This window comes from Setaria viridis, chromosome 6 (assembly GCF_005286985.2).
Source record: "Setaria viridis chromosome 6, Setaria_viridis_v4.0, whole genome shotgun sequence".
Classification (NCBI taxonomy): Eukaryota; Viridiplantae; Streptophyta; class Magnoliopsida; order Poales; family Poaceae; genus Setaria; species Setaria viridis.
The window spans coordinates 36,262,301-36,277,255 of record NC_048268.2 but is presented as its reverse complement, the minus strand read 5'-3'; the positions used below and the strand labels follow the sequence as shown (position 1 = coordinate 36,277,255).

The 14,955-nt window shown below is 48.5% G+C and overlaps 2 protein-coding genes and 1 long non-coding RNA gene across 6 annotated transcripts; all 3 read left to right on the top strand.

The window, feature by feature from the left end:
- The first annotated feature begins 1,520 nt into the window (after window positions 1–1,520).
- Window positions 1,521–5,508, top strand: LOC117860991 (AT-hook motif nuclear-localized protein 20). Of its 4 annotated transcripts, XR_011898452.1 has the most exons (3): window positions 1,580–1,790; window positions 1,997–3,152; window positions 5,342–5,508. XR_011898452.1 is itself a non-coding variant. In XM_034744439.2 (2 exons), the coding sequence occupies exon 2, from the start codon at window positions 2,240–2,242 to the stop codon at window positions 3,020–3,022; it is 783 nt and encodes a 260-aa protein (XP_034600330.1). In that variant the 5' UTR covers window positions 1,521–1,790; window positions 2,003–2,239; the 3' UTR covers window positions 3,023–3,291. The 4 variants fall into 4 exon arrangements, 3 of the variants coding, with proteins under 3 accessions (XP_034600330.1, XP_034600329.1, XP_034600328.1); XM_034744439.2 differs by lacking the exon at window positions 5,342–5,508 and having other exon boundaries at window positions 1,521–1,790; window positions 2,003–3,291; XM_034744438.2 differs by lacking the exon at window positions 5,342–5,508 and having other exon boundaries at window positions 1,524–1,790; window positions 1,976–3,291.
- Window positions 5,509–6,518: 1,010 nt separating this feature from the next.
- LOC117860988 (protein DETOXIFICATION 35) lies at window positions 6,519–8,623 on the top strand. The gene is made up of 3 exons (XM_034744435.2): window positions 6,519–8,071; window positions 8,145–8,231; window positions 8,309–8,623. The coding sequence occupies exons 1-3, from the start codon at window positions 6,692–6,694 to the stop codon at window positions 8,384–8,386; spliced, it is 1,545 nt and encodes a 514-aa protein (XP_034600326.1). The 5' UTR covers window positions 6,519–6,691; the 3' UTR covers window positions 8,387–8,623.
- Window positions 8,624–12,570: 3,947 nt separating this feature from the next.
- On the top strand, window positions 12,571–14,955 carry LOC117860992 (uncharacterized). Its single transcript, XR_004641630.2, has 2 exons — window positions 12,571–13,944; window positions 14,565–14,955. It is a non-coding gene; the product is annotated as an uncharacterized lncRNA (long non-coding RNA).

Sequence of the window (14,955 nt, the reverse complement as noted above, 5' to 3'; positions counted from 1 at the left end):
TCTTTGATCTCCTTTCACGCATCATTAGGAGCTTTTATATGGGCCGTCACCACTAAACTAATCATTCAACTCGTCGTGTCCGGTGGTCCTCCTCTCAACGTATGTAATGCACAATACACTGCTTAATTAACTTGGAGATGTACCTGAAAGCGTATCAAGATATGTCTGTTACCTCCAACGAGGGTAAGTACGTAGGACCATAATAACAAAGCTTCATTGCTACACATGTGCATAAACCCTTTTTAGTTTTCAACTCAAATTTGTCCTTTTTCCTTTCTGTTCAGAGCGCAGAAATAATCCGTTTTAGCCGCCGGAGGTTGATCATTAAAATACCAGAAAATTTAAGATTCTTGCAAGTGATTGGACGCTAACGGATGAAGCTTCATTTGGATGTATGCAAGTATATTCCATATAACCCGACCGCACCAGCTGCAGCAAAATAATTAATGTATATGTAAGGTTTGACATCCGATCGAGCAGTACGGATGATTGCATCTTAATTTTTTGTCTAAGTGATTGATTGATTTTTCTAACACAAATTAATAAGCAAGTTGAATGCAGCATGATTTCATCATTGTTCAAACCTCAACGCTTAAATATATACAGCAGGCCGGTGTTTTATACTTTTCCATCATGTACATTGCATGTACATTGAGATACCCTATTGAATTTTGGGAAAGGAATTACATGCGCATACCAGCTAGCAAAGGAACCTGCTTGGTCTCCCACATACTAACCTCCCAAGTCCTAAATCCTACCTAAAGCAGCTGCCAGGTAAAAGTATGCCTCACCAACAACACACCAAAGCATCTTATCTTATAATAATAATCTGCAGCGGAGATCCATGACTCCTACACACTACCTGTTGATCATGCTGCAATTCTTTTATGCTGCAGCCAAAAGATGCATGATGCACCAAAGTTAAACGGGAACAGTTTGGTTTGTTTTAGATTTTCGACAACACGGCATTAACTATAGTTATCTTTGAATCTAGGCTTGTTGACCATTATTTTTTTGAAATAATGTTGATCATTAATTCGTTATGCGTATTACACATGTGTGTATACTGAAGAAATATCACAAAATTTTTGTATCTTCTTCCTTTGGGATAAGCACCACACGAGTATTGCATCTGTATGCTTATTATTATGTGATAACAAGTTATAAGATAAAGTATATCTCATATTCAGTTAGGTGGTACGTTACTGTGTGTACGAAATCACGACACGTTAAAATAAATTCGACACGTATGCACACGACAACAGAGATCGGTTGACAGGTAAAAAGACTTCTCCGATGCTATCTTATATTAACGTGACACATGCACTAAGTGGTATACGTGGAGGTAAGAGAACAATTATTGGCTTGAACTTACATTGTGGTCCATGCTGGTATGCAAGTGCAACCATATATATATTTTTGCCATGGGTTCACCAATCATGTTACTGTGGCAAGCTTATGTGTAGATCGCAAGGGTGGCCATAGCAGTTCCGTAATCTTGTCCTGCTACTTTTCTTCCAAATGCCTCATGCTTGTGTACACATGCATATATACATATTCCATCATGTCTACCAACTTGGAATAGAGAAAGTGAAATAGATATAAACCCATCCCCTTACATCACCCTCTCCCTGGCCTGCAAGTCTTCTCCCCCATATATAGCACAGGGAGGAAAAGTAGCAGCAAAATCACAAGAGGAGAAGAGGGGAGCCGGGGGCAGCTCCCCCTTGGATTTCTTGCCTCTGTGCCTTCCTCTCTCAAGGTCAGCTCTTCGATTCAACAAGCACATGGTAAGAGCTAGCTTCTCGATAATCTTTGCTCTTAATTTGTTGCTGAATTCCCTCAAAAATCGCATCCAATCAAACACTAGCTAGCTAGCATGCTTCTCGTTTCCTGCTTTGCTTGAATTCGATCATATGCTCCGATCTTTGAGCAAAACATGCTGGATCTTGACAAGTTTCGTTCTCTTATTAAGTTTTGTCTACATGTGCAAAAGGAGTAGATCGCGGGGAGCAACATCAGATTAAGAACACACACACTGCCGCCGCCGCTGTGTCAATTTTCTTCGAGAATATAAACAGCAAGCTAGGGAGCTGGAAGGAATCGATCCGTGGAAGCTAGAAATTAAACCCTAGCTTGAGGCTAGGTAGAAGAAGAGAAGAAGCTGGCGAGCAGGTGGTGGGACGAGGGGCGGCTCGGCCTGCCGGAGCCATCCCTTGGCAACAAGAACCAACAAGACATGGCGCCTCCTTCTTCCAAGGACGGCGACGCCACCGAGCAGCCTACGAGCGGCGACGACCTCGAGAACGGCACCGGTGAGCCCAAGGAAGGCGCCGTGGTGACCGGCAACCGGCGCCCCCGCGGGCGGCCGCCGGGGTCCAAGAACAAGCCGAAGCCGCCCATCTTCGTGACGCGGGACAGCCCCAACGCGCTGCGCAGCCATGTGATGGAGGTGGCCGGCGGCGCCGACGTGGCGGAGTCGATCGCCCACTTCGCGCGCCGCAGGCAGCGCGGCGTGTGCGTGCTGAGCGGCGCCGGCACGGTGACCGACGTCGCCCTCCGGCAGCCCGCCGCGCCCGGCGCCGTGGTGGCGCTCCGCGGGCGCTTCGAGATCCTGTCCCTGACCGGGACGTTCCTGCCGGGCCCGGCGCCGCCCGGGTCCACGGGGCTGACCGTGTACCTCGCCGGCGGGCAGGGGCAGGTGGTGGGCGGCAGCGTGGTGGGCACGCTCACGGCGGCGGGGCCGGTCATGGTGATCGCGTCCACGTTCGCCAACGCCACCTACGAGAGGCTGCCGCTGGACGAGGCCGAGGAGGAGTCCGCCGGGCAGGCGGCGCAGCTGCCCCCCGGCCCCGGCGGAGGGCCGCCGCTGATGGGAGGGATGGCCGATCCGTCGGCGATGCCAATGTTCGGCGGCGTGCCGCCAAACCTGATGCCGGGGGGCGGCGGCGCCTCCGGTGCGGGGCTGCAGCTCGGGCACGATGGGCTTGCATGGGCTCATGCACGGCCCCCGCCCTACTAGCTAGGATCGTGGTCGGACATTGGTGCCTACACTGTGGAGCAAGTAGAGTGGGAGTGAAGAATTAGTTAAGCAAGCAGTGTGGATCATATCGGAGCTAATAAAAGGCTCTTCGATTCTACTAAGAAACAAGGTAAAGTGTTATATATATATATATAGTACTATACTGCATGTGACTATACATGTTGTGTGGCTAGCTGTGCCAAATTAAATGTCAGTACGTTCAAGATACATATATATATACGACGATCCATCGAACTTAATTGTTGCCACTGTGATGTTTGATTTAATTAGATAATGCATGAAAATATAAATAGATGGATGCTCAACTATATATATATTATGGTGTTAATAATGTGGTGTTGTGTTTAATTTGTTGCGCATTACTGTAATTCCAATTAATTGTGGTCTCTGATGATGCCAATACTAGGTAACATCAGTGCGTGAAGCCTATTTGCCAATGTGTATGTTATTTGTGTGTGCTCACATATGCAGATATGCTTCACTGCTAAAAAACCATTTTGACTGGGCCGGGGATTGACAGTTTATTAGTGCATATATATGGGGCTTGTTGTGTATTGTTTTCATCTTGTTTGGTGCTCTCTGGTAGTTTAGTGCATAATTCATATGTATTCTCCCTCTCTCTTCTGGAAGTTATTTCATGTATTGTTATGAGTGTTGCAGCAGTAAGAAATATTGTTTTCTCTCATGAAGTCAACAAGTTTGCCTTTGTGCATATTTGTTAGCTTAATTTCCTTTTCTTTTTTAGAAAAACGAATTTTTATTCGGGCGTCTACAAAAGCTTTGCATATTTGCTAGCTTAATTTCCTTTCTTTTTTATAAAAACGAATTTTTATTCCGGCGTCTACAAAAGTTTTGCACTCTAGAGGAGTGATATGCCGCAGCCTGCATGCGGCGTCCTTTTTTGTTTGATATGCTGCTTCGGGTCAAATACATGCTTAATTGTATATGCCTAAACACAAACAGCCTGTATATATATATAGGTTATATATACGTGGTTCCATGATAACCAAGGTCAATCATGGATTTTTGTTGCTTCTCAAACACACACCTGCTCAGATTTAGGAGAAGTTCAAAAGTATCAATATATAACGGAGAAAAGTATCACGTTTTTGTTGATCTCTGCAATATCATTGAAGAATGGAGACGAGCCGTGCGAACCAACAATTTTTGTTGCAAAGCAAATCTACACTTGAGAAAACATTTTCTGATGAAATCTAGTGCATCTGATAATTTCTTTGAAACTCGGGGCCTGTTCACTTCAGCTTATAAGCCAGCTAATAAACAGAAACGACTGATTTGTTGTGAAAGGAAAACACTGTTTGGTGGCTGATAAGCCGGCTGAATAAGCTGAAGCGAACAGGCCCTCGATCATCAGAAGAGTTATTGAAGCCGTCAATGCATAGGGTACCCTTTATCTGTGGATATATATATTATATTTACAAGTATACAGCATATATTTATATATACATATACATACACACACATATATATACATATATATATATATATATATATATATATATATATATATATATATATATATATATATATATATATATATATATATATATGCATGTTGATGGAGTAGCTAGGGGTAGGACGAGGACTGGTTGTAGTAGATATATAACTAGTAGATGGTTTTGTAAGTAAAAGGTAATAATCATGCATGCAATGCAATGCAACAGTGGCATGCATGCCGGCAGCCCATGAATATAATGACATACAGGAAATGCAGCAATGCATACCGAAGCAAGCAAATGCTTTCATACTGCCGTAGTAGCTAGTGTCTTTGAGATATATTTAAGGACACACAGTGCATGCTGAAGCTTTATTTAAAGTGCGTATCCTGATGATGGTCAGCACATGGACAGCAACACAAGGTAACTATAGTAGCTTTTGATTCAGTTTAATTTGTACGGCGGCCACAACTTATTATTAGCTTGTGTACACTAGCCTTCAGTAGTCTTCACTGCATGTGTGTATACATGGCCGGAGCTTTATTTTCATATATTGAAATAAATGAAGCCCAGCTGTTGAAAGCAGCCCAATCTCCTGTTTTTCCATGTGTGTGTGAGATGATATACGTGCTAGTAGTTTGGCGGGCTGCCTTGTTAAAGCAAGATTTTGATGAGGGCCCAGTAACAAGGAAGCCCATGTACAAGGGTCCCCGGCCTAGAATTGGTTGCCTGCTCTCACTCGCTTCGCTCTTGATGACGACGACGACGACGACGATGATGATGTTGATGTTGTTGCTAGCTGCTTCCAATCTTATAGAGGACGCTTTTACTGTATTTTCAGGTTCGCGTGGTGCTCAAGGACATGGACATCCATGGGCAGTCCTGTCCAAGTCAACGTCGACTTCCGGTCTCAAATAGTGAAAAAGAAACGACATTTAAAGATGATTAGGATTTATTTGTTTGGAGTCTATCTATCTAACATATATAGATGGTGAGGTGATGCAACAACGCCCCGTGATGTGAGGAATGATGCTCTTTTGTTCAATACTACACATACAAAGAATAAAATGAGAACCCCTGCGATGGACGGATGGATCTGAGCCGACCACGGCACCAAACGGCCTCCATGGACGGCTCCGATGAAATCCATCATTAATTATATTCGTCGTGGAGCTAGCGGGTGATTTCCATCATTAATTATATTCGGCCGGGCCGTGCCATGCATGCATCAACTTCCGGCGTACGGTCGTCTCTTGTTCTTAATTCTTGTTGGCATGCCAGTGGTAGCTAGCTTGTGAGGATGGCAAAGGGACACGTAATGAAGCCCCAGACCGAGCACGCAGCCATTGCTGCCATAGTAGTACGTGGAGTAATCCAAGACATTGATGATGAGCTCCTCCATCTTTTTACCCTTTGTTTGACTAGCTTCTTAGCATAAAAAGTTAAAAATAAAAACAAACAACAACGAATTTTCAAAAACTTAGAAAAGCTTATTTTTTTTCTAAGCATTTTTAGCACAGGAAGCTAACAAAAACTACAAATTGTTATTTTTTAAAAAAAAAACAAGTAACAGCATTCAGAAAGCTTCAAAAGGTGTAGCTACACATATTCTAGAGACATCTGAGCTCCAATATCCTAGGCAGCTGAGCTCGATGCATGATCTAACTGAGCTTAGCTTGATGCTCGATGCATGATCCAACTGTTGCAGAGTCTTTGTTTGGATTTCTTGTTTTTTTTTGTGTTGGCTCGGGTAGTGAGTGAACCTGCATGCCCCTGACGTGTTTACCTCTGGCTCGCTCGTCTCGTCGACCACACCCACCCGCGCGCAGTAACCATGCAACTCAAACATGCTTCTGCAACTTAACGTTGCTGTAAAGCTCTTGGTCATCAGTGAAATTAGTTAAGTGGATTATTGGCGGCACATACACGTCTGCCAGTGCAGCCTGGTCGTCGTTCTCGCTCACGTACCATCGCCATCGTGTCCTACGGAGGAGGAGCCAGCAGCAGGGCGCTTTGGCTTTTCTACACTGCTGTAGCAGCTGCAGCTGCCTTTTTCTCGCTCGTCCTCGGCGTCGTGCGTCGTCGTCCGCCACACCCACACCCCCACCACGGGTGGGGTGGTTTGGCCGCACGGCTAGGGCAGCTGCCACCTAACCGCGCTTCTCTGCTAGCCGGCCCGGCCGGCCAATAAATGCAGCACCAGCAGCAACCGCTAAGCGGAGGAGGAGGAGGAGGAGGAGGAGGAGGCCAGCACGAGCACCAGCCGCAGGTAGCCGACGACACGCGGCCCGGCACCATGCAGGTAGCCGACGACACGCCGCCGGTGCGTTCCGCCGGCGACGCGGCGCGCATGGTGTGGGCGGAGACGAAGCTCCTGTGGGGCATCGGGCTCCCCATCGGCGTGAGCATGCTGAGCATGTACGCCATCAGCTCCATCACCCAGATGTTCATCGGCCACCTCGGCAACCTGCCGCTCGCCGCCGCCTCCATCGGCCTCTCCGTCTTCTCCACCTTCGCGCTCGGCTTCCTCCTCGGCATGGGCAGCGCGCTCGAGACGCTCTGCGGCCAGGCCTTCGGGGCCGGCCAGGTCGACATGCTCGGCGTCTACCTCCAGCGCTCCTGGATCATCCTCATCGCCTCCAGCTTCCTCATCGCGCCATTCTTCGTCTTCGCCGAGCCGCTGCTCCTGCTCATCGGCCAGGACCCCGACGTCGCGCGCGAGTCCGGCAGGTTCACGCTCTACATCCTCCCCTCCGTCTTCGCCATGGCCATCAACTTCGCCGCCGTCAAGTTCCTCCAGGCGCAGAGCAAGGTGAGGGCGCCCGCCTGGATCGGCCTCGGGGCCCTCCTCGCCAACCTCCTCCTCAACTACCTCTTCGTCGTGGTCCTCGGCTGGGGCCTCCCCGGCGCCGCCGCCGCCTACGACGTCGCCCACCTGGCCATCGCGCTGGGGCAGGTGGCCTACATCGTCGGGTGGTGCAGGGACGGCTGGAGAGGGTGGTCGTCCGCCGCCTTCCACGACATCTGGTCCTTCGTCAGGCTGTCGCTCGAGTCCGCCGTCATGCTCTGCCTCGAGATATGGTACATCGGCCTCATCACCGTCCTCACCGGCGACCTCGACGACGCGCAGATCGCCGTGGACTCCCTCGGCATATGCATGAACATCAACGGGTGGGAGGGGATGATCTTCATCGGCCTCAACGCCGCCATCAGCGTCCGGGTCTCCAACGAGCTCGGCTCCGGCCGCCCCAGGGCAGCGTGGAACGCCGTCATGGTGGTCGTCGTCGAGGCGCTGCTCATCGGCCTCCTCTGCATGGCGCTCATACTCATCTTCAGGGACAGCTTCTCCATCATCTTCACCAGCGACGACAACCTGCGGCGCGCCGTGTCCAAGATCGCCGGCCTGCTGGGCCTCACCATGGTGCTCAACAGCGTGCAGCCGGTGGTGACGGGGGTGGCCATCGGCGGCGGATGGCAGGGCCTCGTCGCCTACATCAACCTCGGCTGCTACTACGTCTTCGGGCTGCCGCTGGGGTTCCTTCTCGGATACAAGCTCAACTTTGGAGTCGGGGTATGCAATTATACAAACATATATTGAATTTGCATGATGAATGAATATATAACGAATTAACGATTGATTGCAGGGGATTTGGTCCGGCATGCTTTGCGGTATTGCCGTCCAGACGCTCATCTTGCTCATTGTGGTCTGGAGAACGGATTGGAAAGCAGAGGTATGTCTTGTTAATTACCTTGTAGTCCAATTAATGCTCATCTTCACTGCAAACCTGATTATGCAATGCAACTGCAGGCCGCCCAAGCTGCAAGCCGTGTGCAGAAGTGGGGCGGCAAAGCCACTGATCAGCTCAACAAGCCTCTCCTGGAATGAAGACACCTAGTTGTTTTCTTTACCAGCTTGTTGTCCCATCCCATTACACTTTGCCAAGGCTCATTTTCAATAAACATGAGCACTCTCTGGTGGGTAAGTCCTGTATGTAACTGATGAAATTCTTCAGACTTGGATGTGTCAGCAAATTGCTATATATGCCAATGGCTCAAAGCAAGAGTTGACATGTAAATTTTGATTCAGTACCTATGGTAATACTACTTCGGGATTAATATTGAACTCGAGCAATATATATAATATTATATAATGCAAGTTTCTCTCCACACATAAAGGGATAGGGTGTGTATCGATCGGACAAGGGGTTCTTGTCAAGTCAGATTTGAATTCAAGATACGTACAAAGTTTGGCTATTACACCTCTGATGATCTCTCGATCAGATCCACCAAGAAAAGAGGTTGAGGCGCTGCCGCTGCCGCTGCCGCTGCACAAGATATTTCACTGCTAGCGAAATAAAAGCGGCAGCGTGTTCGTCAGAGAAACAGTAGCACGCAACAGGCGCTGGTGCTTCATCCCCTCAGCTCCTCGCATCTCCCAGAATAGTCGGGTCTCCATCCACGCAATTAATTACGCTATCAACTTTGTGAAAGTTTCCTAGCTTCTCCCTCAAAAAATCTAAGATGCTTATCGTCGTCTGATGAGACCATGTTTTCCTTGTCTTTTCGACTTTCCCACGAAGCCTGACAACCAACGAAAACCACACATGCATGATGCATCAACAGCCTCTCTTGCACGTAGTACGTGTGCTCCCTGGAAAGAAGCAGTCACCAACACCTTTTCTTGCAAACATTATCCAAAGTGGATTCCTATTTTCAGAACTTCCACTAGAAATTGTTGGATCTAGACCTTTTCTGCGACGGTGCTGGCGGCTGCGTTACCAATCTAGATCTCTTCTTCTCCGACAAGATCCTCCCATTGCTCTGCCGTGGACACTTCCGTCTGCGGCATCCACGCCCCGCTGGTGACGCTCCCGTCATCCGCGGCCACCCACGATACCGCCGGTTAGTTGTTCCTGCGCCAGCGTCCACATAAACCCTAATTTCCTCTTGGGTTAGAGCGTGCCACTTAGGACCTTAGTTGGATCAGTTTTGTGGCCAACCATCTTGAATCGGCGTCACAATTTTTTCCCGCCACCTCTGCCAGCTCTCATTGCGACGACTGGTGGTAGTGGATTGAGGGCCGGATCAGGCCGCTCTGGGGACGAGGCGCATATTGCGGATCTCCTGGAGAAACTCAATCTCACTCATGATGAGATTGGCATGGCTGCCCTCAGCGATGAGGAGTGATGGTGAAGACAATGGTGATGTGCAATGGGCGGTGATTGGCAACATTTTGTCCCCGTCAATCATGCACATCTCGACCATCAGGAGTGCAATGAGGCCGACTTGGGGTAACCCCTTCGGTCTCAAGTTTCGATCCGTGGGTGAGAGACTTGAGAATCTATTCATCGCGGAATTCTAAGGTCCTAACGACAAGAAGAAGGCATTGGAGGGATCACCATGGATGGTGGGGCGCCATGCTGTGGGGATGCAGGAATATGATGAAACCTTGAAGCCGTCTGATGTTAGTTTTGATCAGATGGAGATGTGGGTGAGAATTCTTAATCTCCCCTTTGGGTGGATGAACGAAAGGAGGGGGGCTAGGGCTGCTGGCCTGAAGCGTCCCCACATAAGTAGAGACTAAATGTGATCCAAATTATCAGTCCCAGGAGGCTGATAACACATTTATTCAACAGATAGTTCAGAAACCGTACAGCTCCCGAAGGAGCGGGCGGGCAAGCCACACCCAAAGCAAGACTAAAGCGATAACAACACAAATCCAAGTTGCAGTCCAGTCGGACTCCGGGCTGCAATCGGAGCTAAGCGTCAGCGGAAGCATCCTGCAAAAAGGGCCAACACCGCAGGCAGCGTTGGGTGCAGACGCAACCTCCTACTCGAAGTCCTCGGCGACGAAGTCCGGATCCTCCTCTGAAGTAACAACACAAGGGTGAGTACAAAAGTACTCAGCAAGTCCAACCCCATCCACGGAGGGGGATACAATAGAGTATGCACAAGGATAAACAAGGAATAAGCTATGGTTTATTTGCAGTAAAGCTAAATTTTAGACACATGCAGGGTTCCATTTCAAAGAAGTTTCATGAAAACATTTTAGTAAACAAAATATCAAGTGGGGTTGATCCTTCACAAAGGATCCAAGTTTTATCGCTACCGGACTCCCCGTCCGCCGTAGCGCGCGGCACATCTGCCGGACACTTCCAAAATTCCACGCACCCACACACGCAGTAAAATACCAGTCATCCCCAAAAGCTAGTTGTGTGACCGAGCCGTAACTCGTCCAATGCCGTGGACACGGCTACCCGGATAGGTTTTAACTCTGCAGAGGTTGTACACTTTTCCCACAAGTAGGGTACCGTATCGCGATCACCTTAGTGTCGGTACGGATCCTAACAAAGCCATTACCCACCTTAGCCAACACTGACTAGTCAACGCAAGAGCGCTCAAGGGGTTAGCAACCCATCCACGGGGCCGTAACCGGGACCTAAGTCACCAAGAGCTTAGTCCTTTTCCAAGGCCTCCCGTTGCTCACCAGCACACCTGAAGCCTAGCAGTTTAGCTAGTGGGATTTATGCTAAGCCGTTGCCCATACAACGGTCGAGTGGTTGTACGATGATGGAATTAGGCAGGATGACACATCAACTCGGTCCTTAGTCATGACAAGATGGATATCTCCCACACTGCTCAACCACTGAGGTACGAGCCTATCGACCCGGCGTTCCACACAAGAAACACCCATCCATCTCATCCACCACCTCTCTTGACACCCGAAAACCCAACCCCTCAGTTAAACATACTCACACATTAAGTTTTCGAGTAATCAAGTGTAGTCAAGTTGAGTTTGGATAATGAGTTCCTAAGCGTTCTAGCAGTATTTATCATCTAAACAGAGCAACTCATATTTAGAGATAAATATGGGACAATCAAGGAATAGTCATAACAGTCAAGGGGTGGCTATCCAACCATGTCTTGCGATAAAACAATATGCATGTTATAAAACAGGCCAATAGGTTGTGTCTGAAAAACTGGGTATTAAATATGCATCAAAGGGTGAGATTGGACTTGCCGTTCTCAAAGCCTTCCGGGAGCTCCTGCTCGCGGTACTGGTCCTCGGGCTCGGGCTCGCGGTCGAACTCCTCCTCGCGCTCCTCCTCGGGTACTCCGCGATCTACGGCACACACAAACGAGCACACAATAAATAAAAAGGAAAAAGGGTTTTACCCGATGAGCTCCGAACAGGAAACATGAACGGAAAATAGGTAGGAAGGGTATTTTCGTGGGATTTTGATATGCCTCGGCGGAAATATATGAGAGGAGGCCGTGGTCGAGTTTGGGGTTAATCGGAGGAAGTTTGGCGCATGAAATGACGAGGTAAAGGAGTATTAGGGGTTTTAAAACGGGGTTTAGGACTGAACCGCGAGAGCAGGGGCCTAACTGTAATTATTTTTGGAATGGTGGGAGGACTTGTTCGCGAATCAGGGAAACTAGTGGGTTGGATCGCGAGGAGAGGGATTTACCCCTTCTTCTTCCTGGAGACAACAGGAGGTTGAGAGGAAGGTGGTCGTCGGTGCTCTGGTAGTGGGAGTGGAGGAAGGCAAGGTGCTCGTGGTGAGGGTGTGGAGGTGAAGGCTCGGCTCCCTCCTTTTATAGGCAGCGCGCGGGCGGGCGAGGGCCGAGGCAATGATGGCGGCCGGACCTTTGGCCGGTGGCGTGCCGGGGTGGTGAAGCTCGTGGACGGCGTGGCGGCGTGGTCGACGAGGCCACAGGGGCGGCGACCGGTGACCGGCGACACGACGCGACGCACCGAGCCAAGCGCTAAACGCCAAGGCGCGAGCGGGCGTGGCACGGGCGACGTGACGCGGTGCGGGCGCGGTGCGGGCATGGCGCGGCGCGGCGTGGGCGGCGGCGGGCGCGGGCGGGGCGCGCGGCGCGGGCTCGGGCGCGGGCGGCGCGCGGGCGGCGGGGGCGCGGGCGCGCGGCGCGCGGCCCGACGCGGCGCGCGGCCCGGCGCGCGCGTGCGCTGCCCAGCGCCTCGGTGCGCATGCCAGGCAGGGGAGGTGGGGGTGCAGGCGCATGTGGGGGAGCCAGGAAAATAAAGGAGAGAGAGAAGGAAGAGGAAGGGAGAGGAGGAAGAAAGAGAAGGAAAAAGGAGAAGGAAAAGAAAGAGGAAGAAAAAGAAAGAAGGAAGAGAAAGAGAGGGAAGGGAGGGGAAAAAGATGGCGGAAATTGCGGGATTCTTCTGCGCGCGGTGATGGACTTGACGGGCACGCGGTGAAAATTACGGGGAGCGTAAAAATGGAGAATTGACGGGCCGGGGCCAGGACGGCGGGTCCGACGGAGGGGAAAGGATTTGACGGAGCTCGGCGGTCGGAAAAATTTTGGAGAGCATTTTTAGCGGGTGATTTAACTGGGTGTATTTTACGGGCGTTACATGGCCTCATTGGCAAGGTGATCACGTTGGGTTTTGATGGTGATGTCAATGCAAGTGGGCCGTTCCTGCGTGATCGGGTCTCCGTGGAGGTCGAAAAACCTCTACATAGGGATGTGCTGCTCAAGACGGACAAGGAAAAGTCCCCGGACTGGTTTGGGCTAATGGGGCATTCTAAGCTTGAGTGCTCGAACCCGACGAGGAAGAATGCCTTGGGAAAACTGCCATATGAGCTAGAGCTTCGTGCGCCGGAGGATTAGAGGAGGAAGCCGCAGAGTTTTGGCCAAGCTGCTGCGGAATCATATGGCAACTCGACGGGCGCAGAATGCTTGTCATCATCCCGTAATAACTCGGGAGAGGCAGTCGACGAATGGTGGCAGAAGCAGGCGCACAGAGACAGGTGAGGAGGTCAACTCACCTGTTAAATCCTCAGATACTAGCGATCGGGAGAGGCCGGATGCTAGGAAGCCAATGCCAGCCAAGCATCTATTCCAGGAACATGGAGTGGTGAGGACTGGAGGAATTCAACAACCTAGTTGTAAGCATGGTACTTAAAACTTGGTGCAAATATTGTCTTTGTTTATGTTTCTACCTATCATTTGCATTCACACTTGCACTCACGTACACTCATTAGGTTTTTGTTTTTATTTACTAAATTAGCTATGCCACAAGTTAAAGTATTAGGGATGTTGTTGGTTTGTTCACAATTACTTCTACTCTTGACAATCACCTTGGGGGTAGTTTGTGCACTTAAATTGTTTTGCAGGCATGGTGAAACGCTTTCATGAAAAGAGAAGAAATTAAAGGACAATAAAGGTGACAAAAGTGAAGAAGCATAAAAACAAGCTCCAGACGCTGAGAATAAGGATTTCAACAATCACAAAATGCTTCATCTTTTTCTTCTATGCCTAGTACAATGCTAAGCATGGGAGGACTTGGCAGACAAAAGATACAAGGATCAGAGTCGTGAGAAGATGCTCATTTTTCTTCTTCTATGCTAAGCACAATGCTTAAGCATGGGGGAGGCTGCACTTCACTTCATCACAAACATCGAAAGGACGGTAAATTCTTCCTCAACCTTTTCTTTGTCTATCTCTTTCTAAAACTTTAACCATAGACTTGATGCAACCTTTGTATATCTCTCGATAATAACATGGCTACTAGGAGTACAACCTAGCTTTTGTTTTCTTTAAATCATGATCACCATCACCTTGTGCTCAACCACGGTGTTTATAATTTTGGTATAATCTTGCTTATGAAAAATGATGAAGGTTGCCGCTTTGTTTTACCTACACAATGTTGTATTAGATTTGACTAATTGCTCTCTATTTAATGAATCTAAATTGATTAAATACCGGATCTTTTAATTGTGGAGGTTAAATGACTAAACTCTAGACCTAATATTTCTATTGCATATCGAATCTTATTTACTATGCCTGTGACTGTGGCATCAGCTGAAAGAAACTTTTCAAAATTGAAATTGTTGAAGAATCATCTAAAGTCTGTAATGTCTCAAAAAAGGTTAAATGGTTTGGCCACTTTATGTATTGAGAGGAAATTGTTGGATCAGATCAATATTGATGCCATCATCAATGACTTCGCATCTAGAAATGTTAGAAGAAATTTTTGATGTAATATAAATTGCTTGATATGAATGTTGCTTTTTTTTTTGAAGCAACAGGAGGGGAAGTACCCCTACTGTCAGTTTACTGCAAGAAAAGCATACAAACACCTAACATGCTCAACCATATCATATTATGGAGCAACTCAGGGATCAGCTAAGAGTACCTTTTTTTCATGGAAATCATAGTACTCATGTGCTGGAGTATTTGGATTAGTAGAAATGATATCATCTTCAAAGGGATTATCTCCACAGTTCAGTCTTGTTTAGGCCTCTTCAGAGTTGTTTTTACTGAGGCGATTTATAGAGCCAAGGACACTCAAAAAATCCTCATGTCTCAATGGCTAGACCAACATCTGTAATTTTCCTAATTTTCTATCTTTCTTTTTCGTTTCCTGAATGCTGCTTTTGGACACATGATCTAAATATTTTATTATTATTATTATTGCTA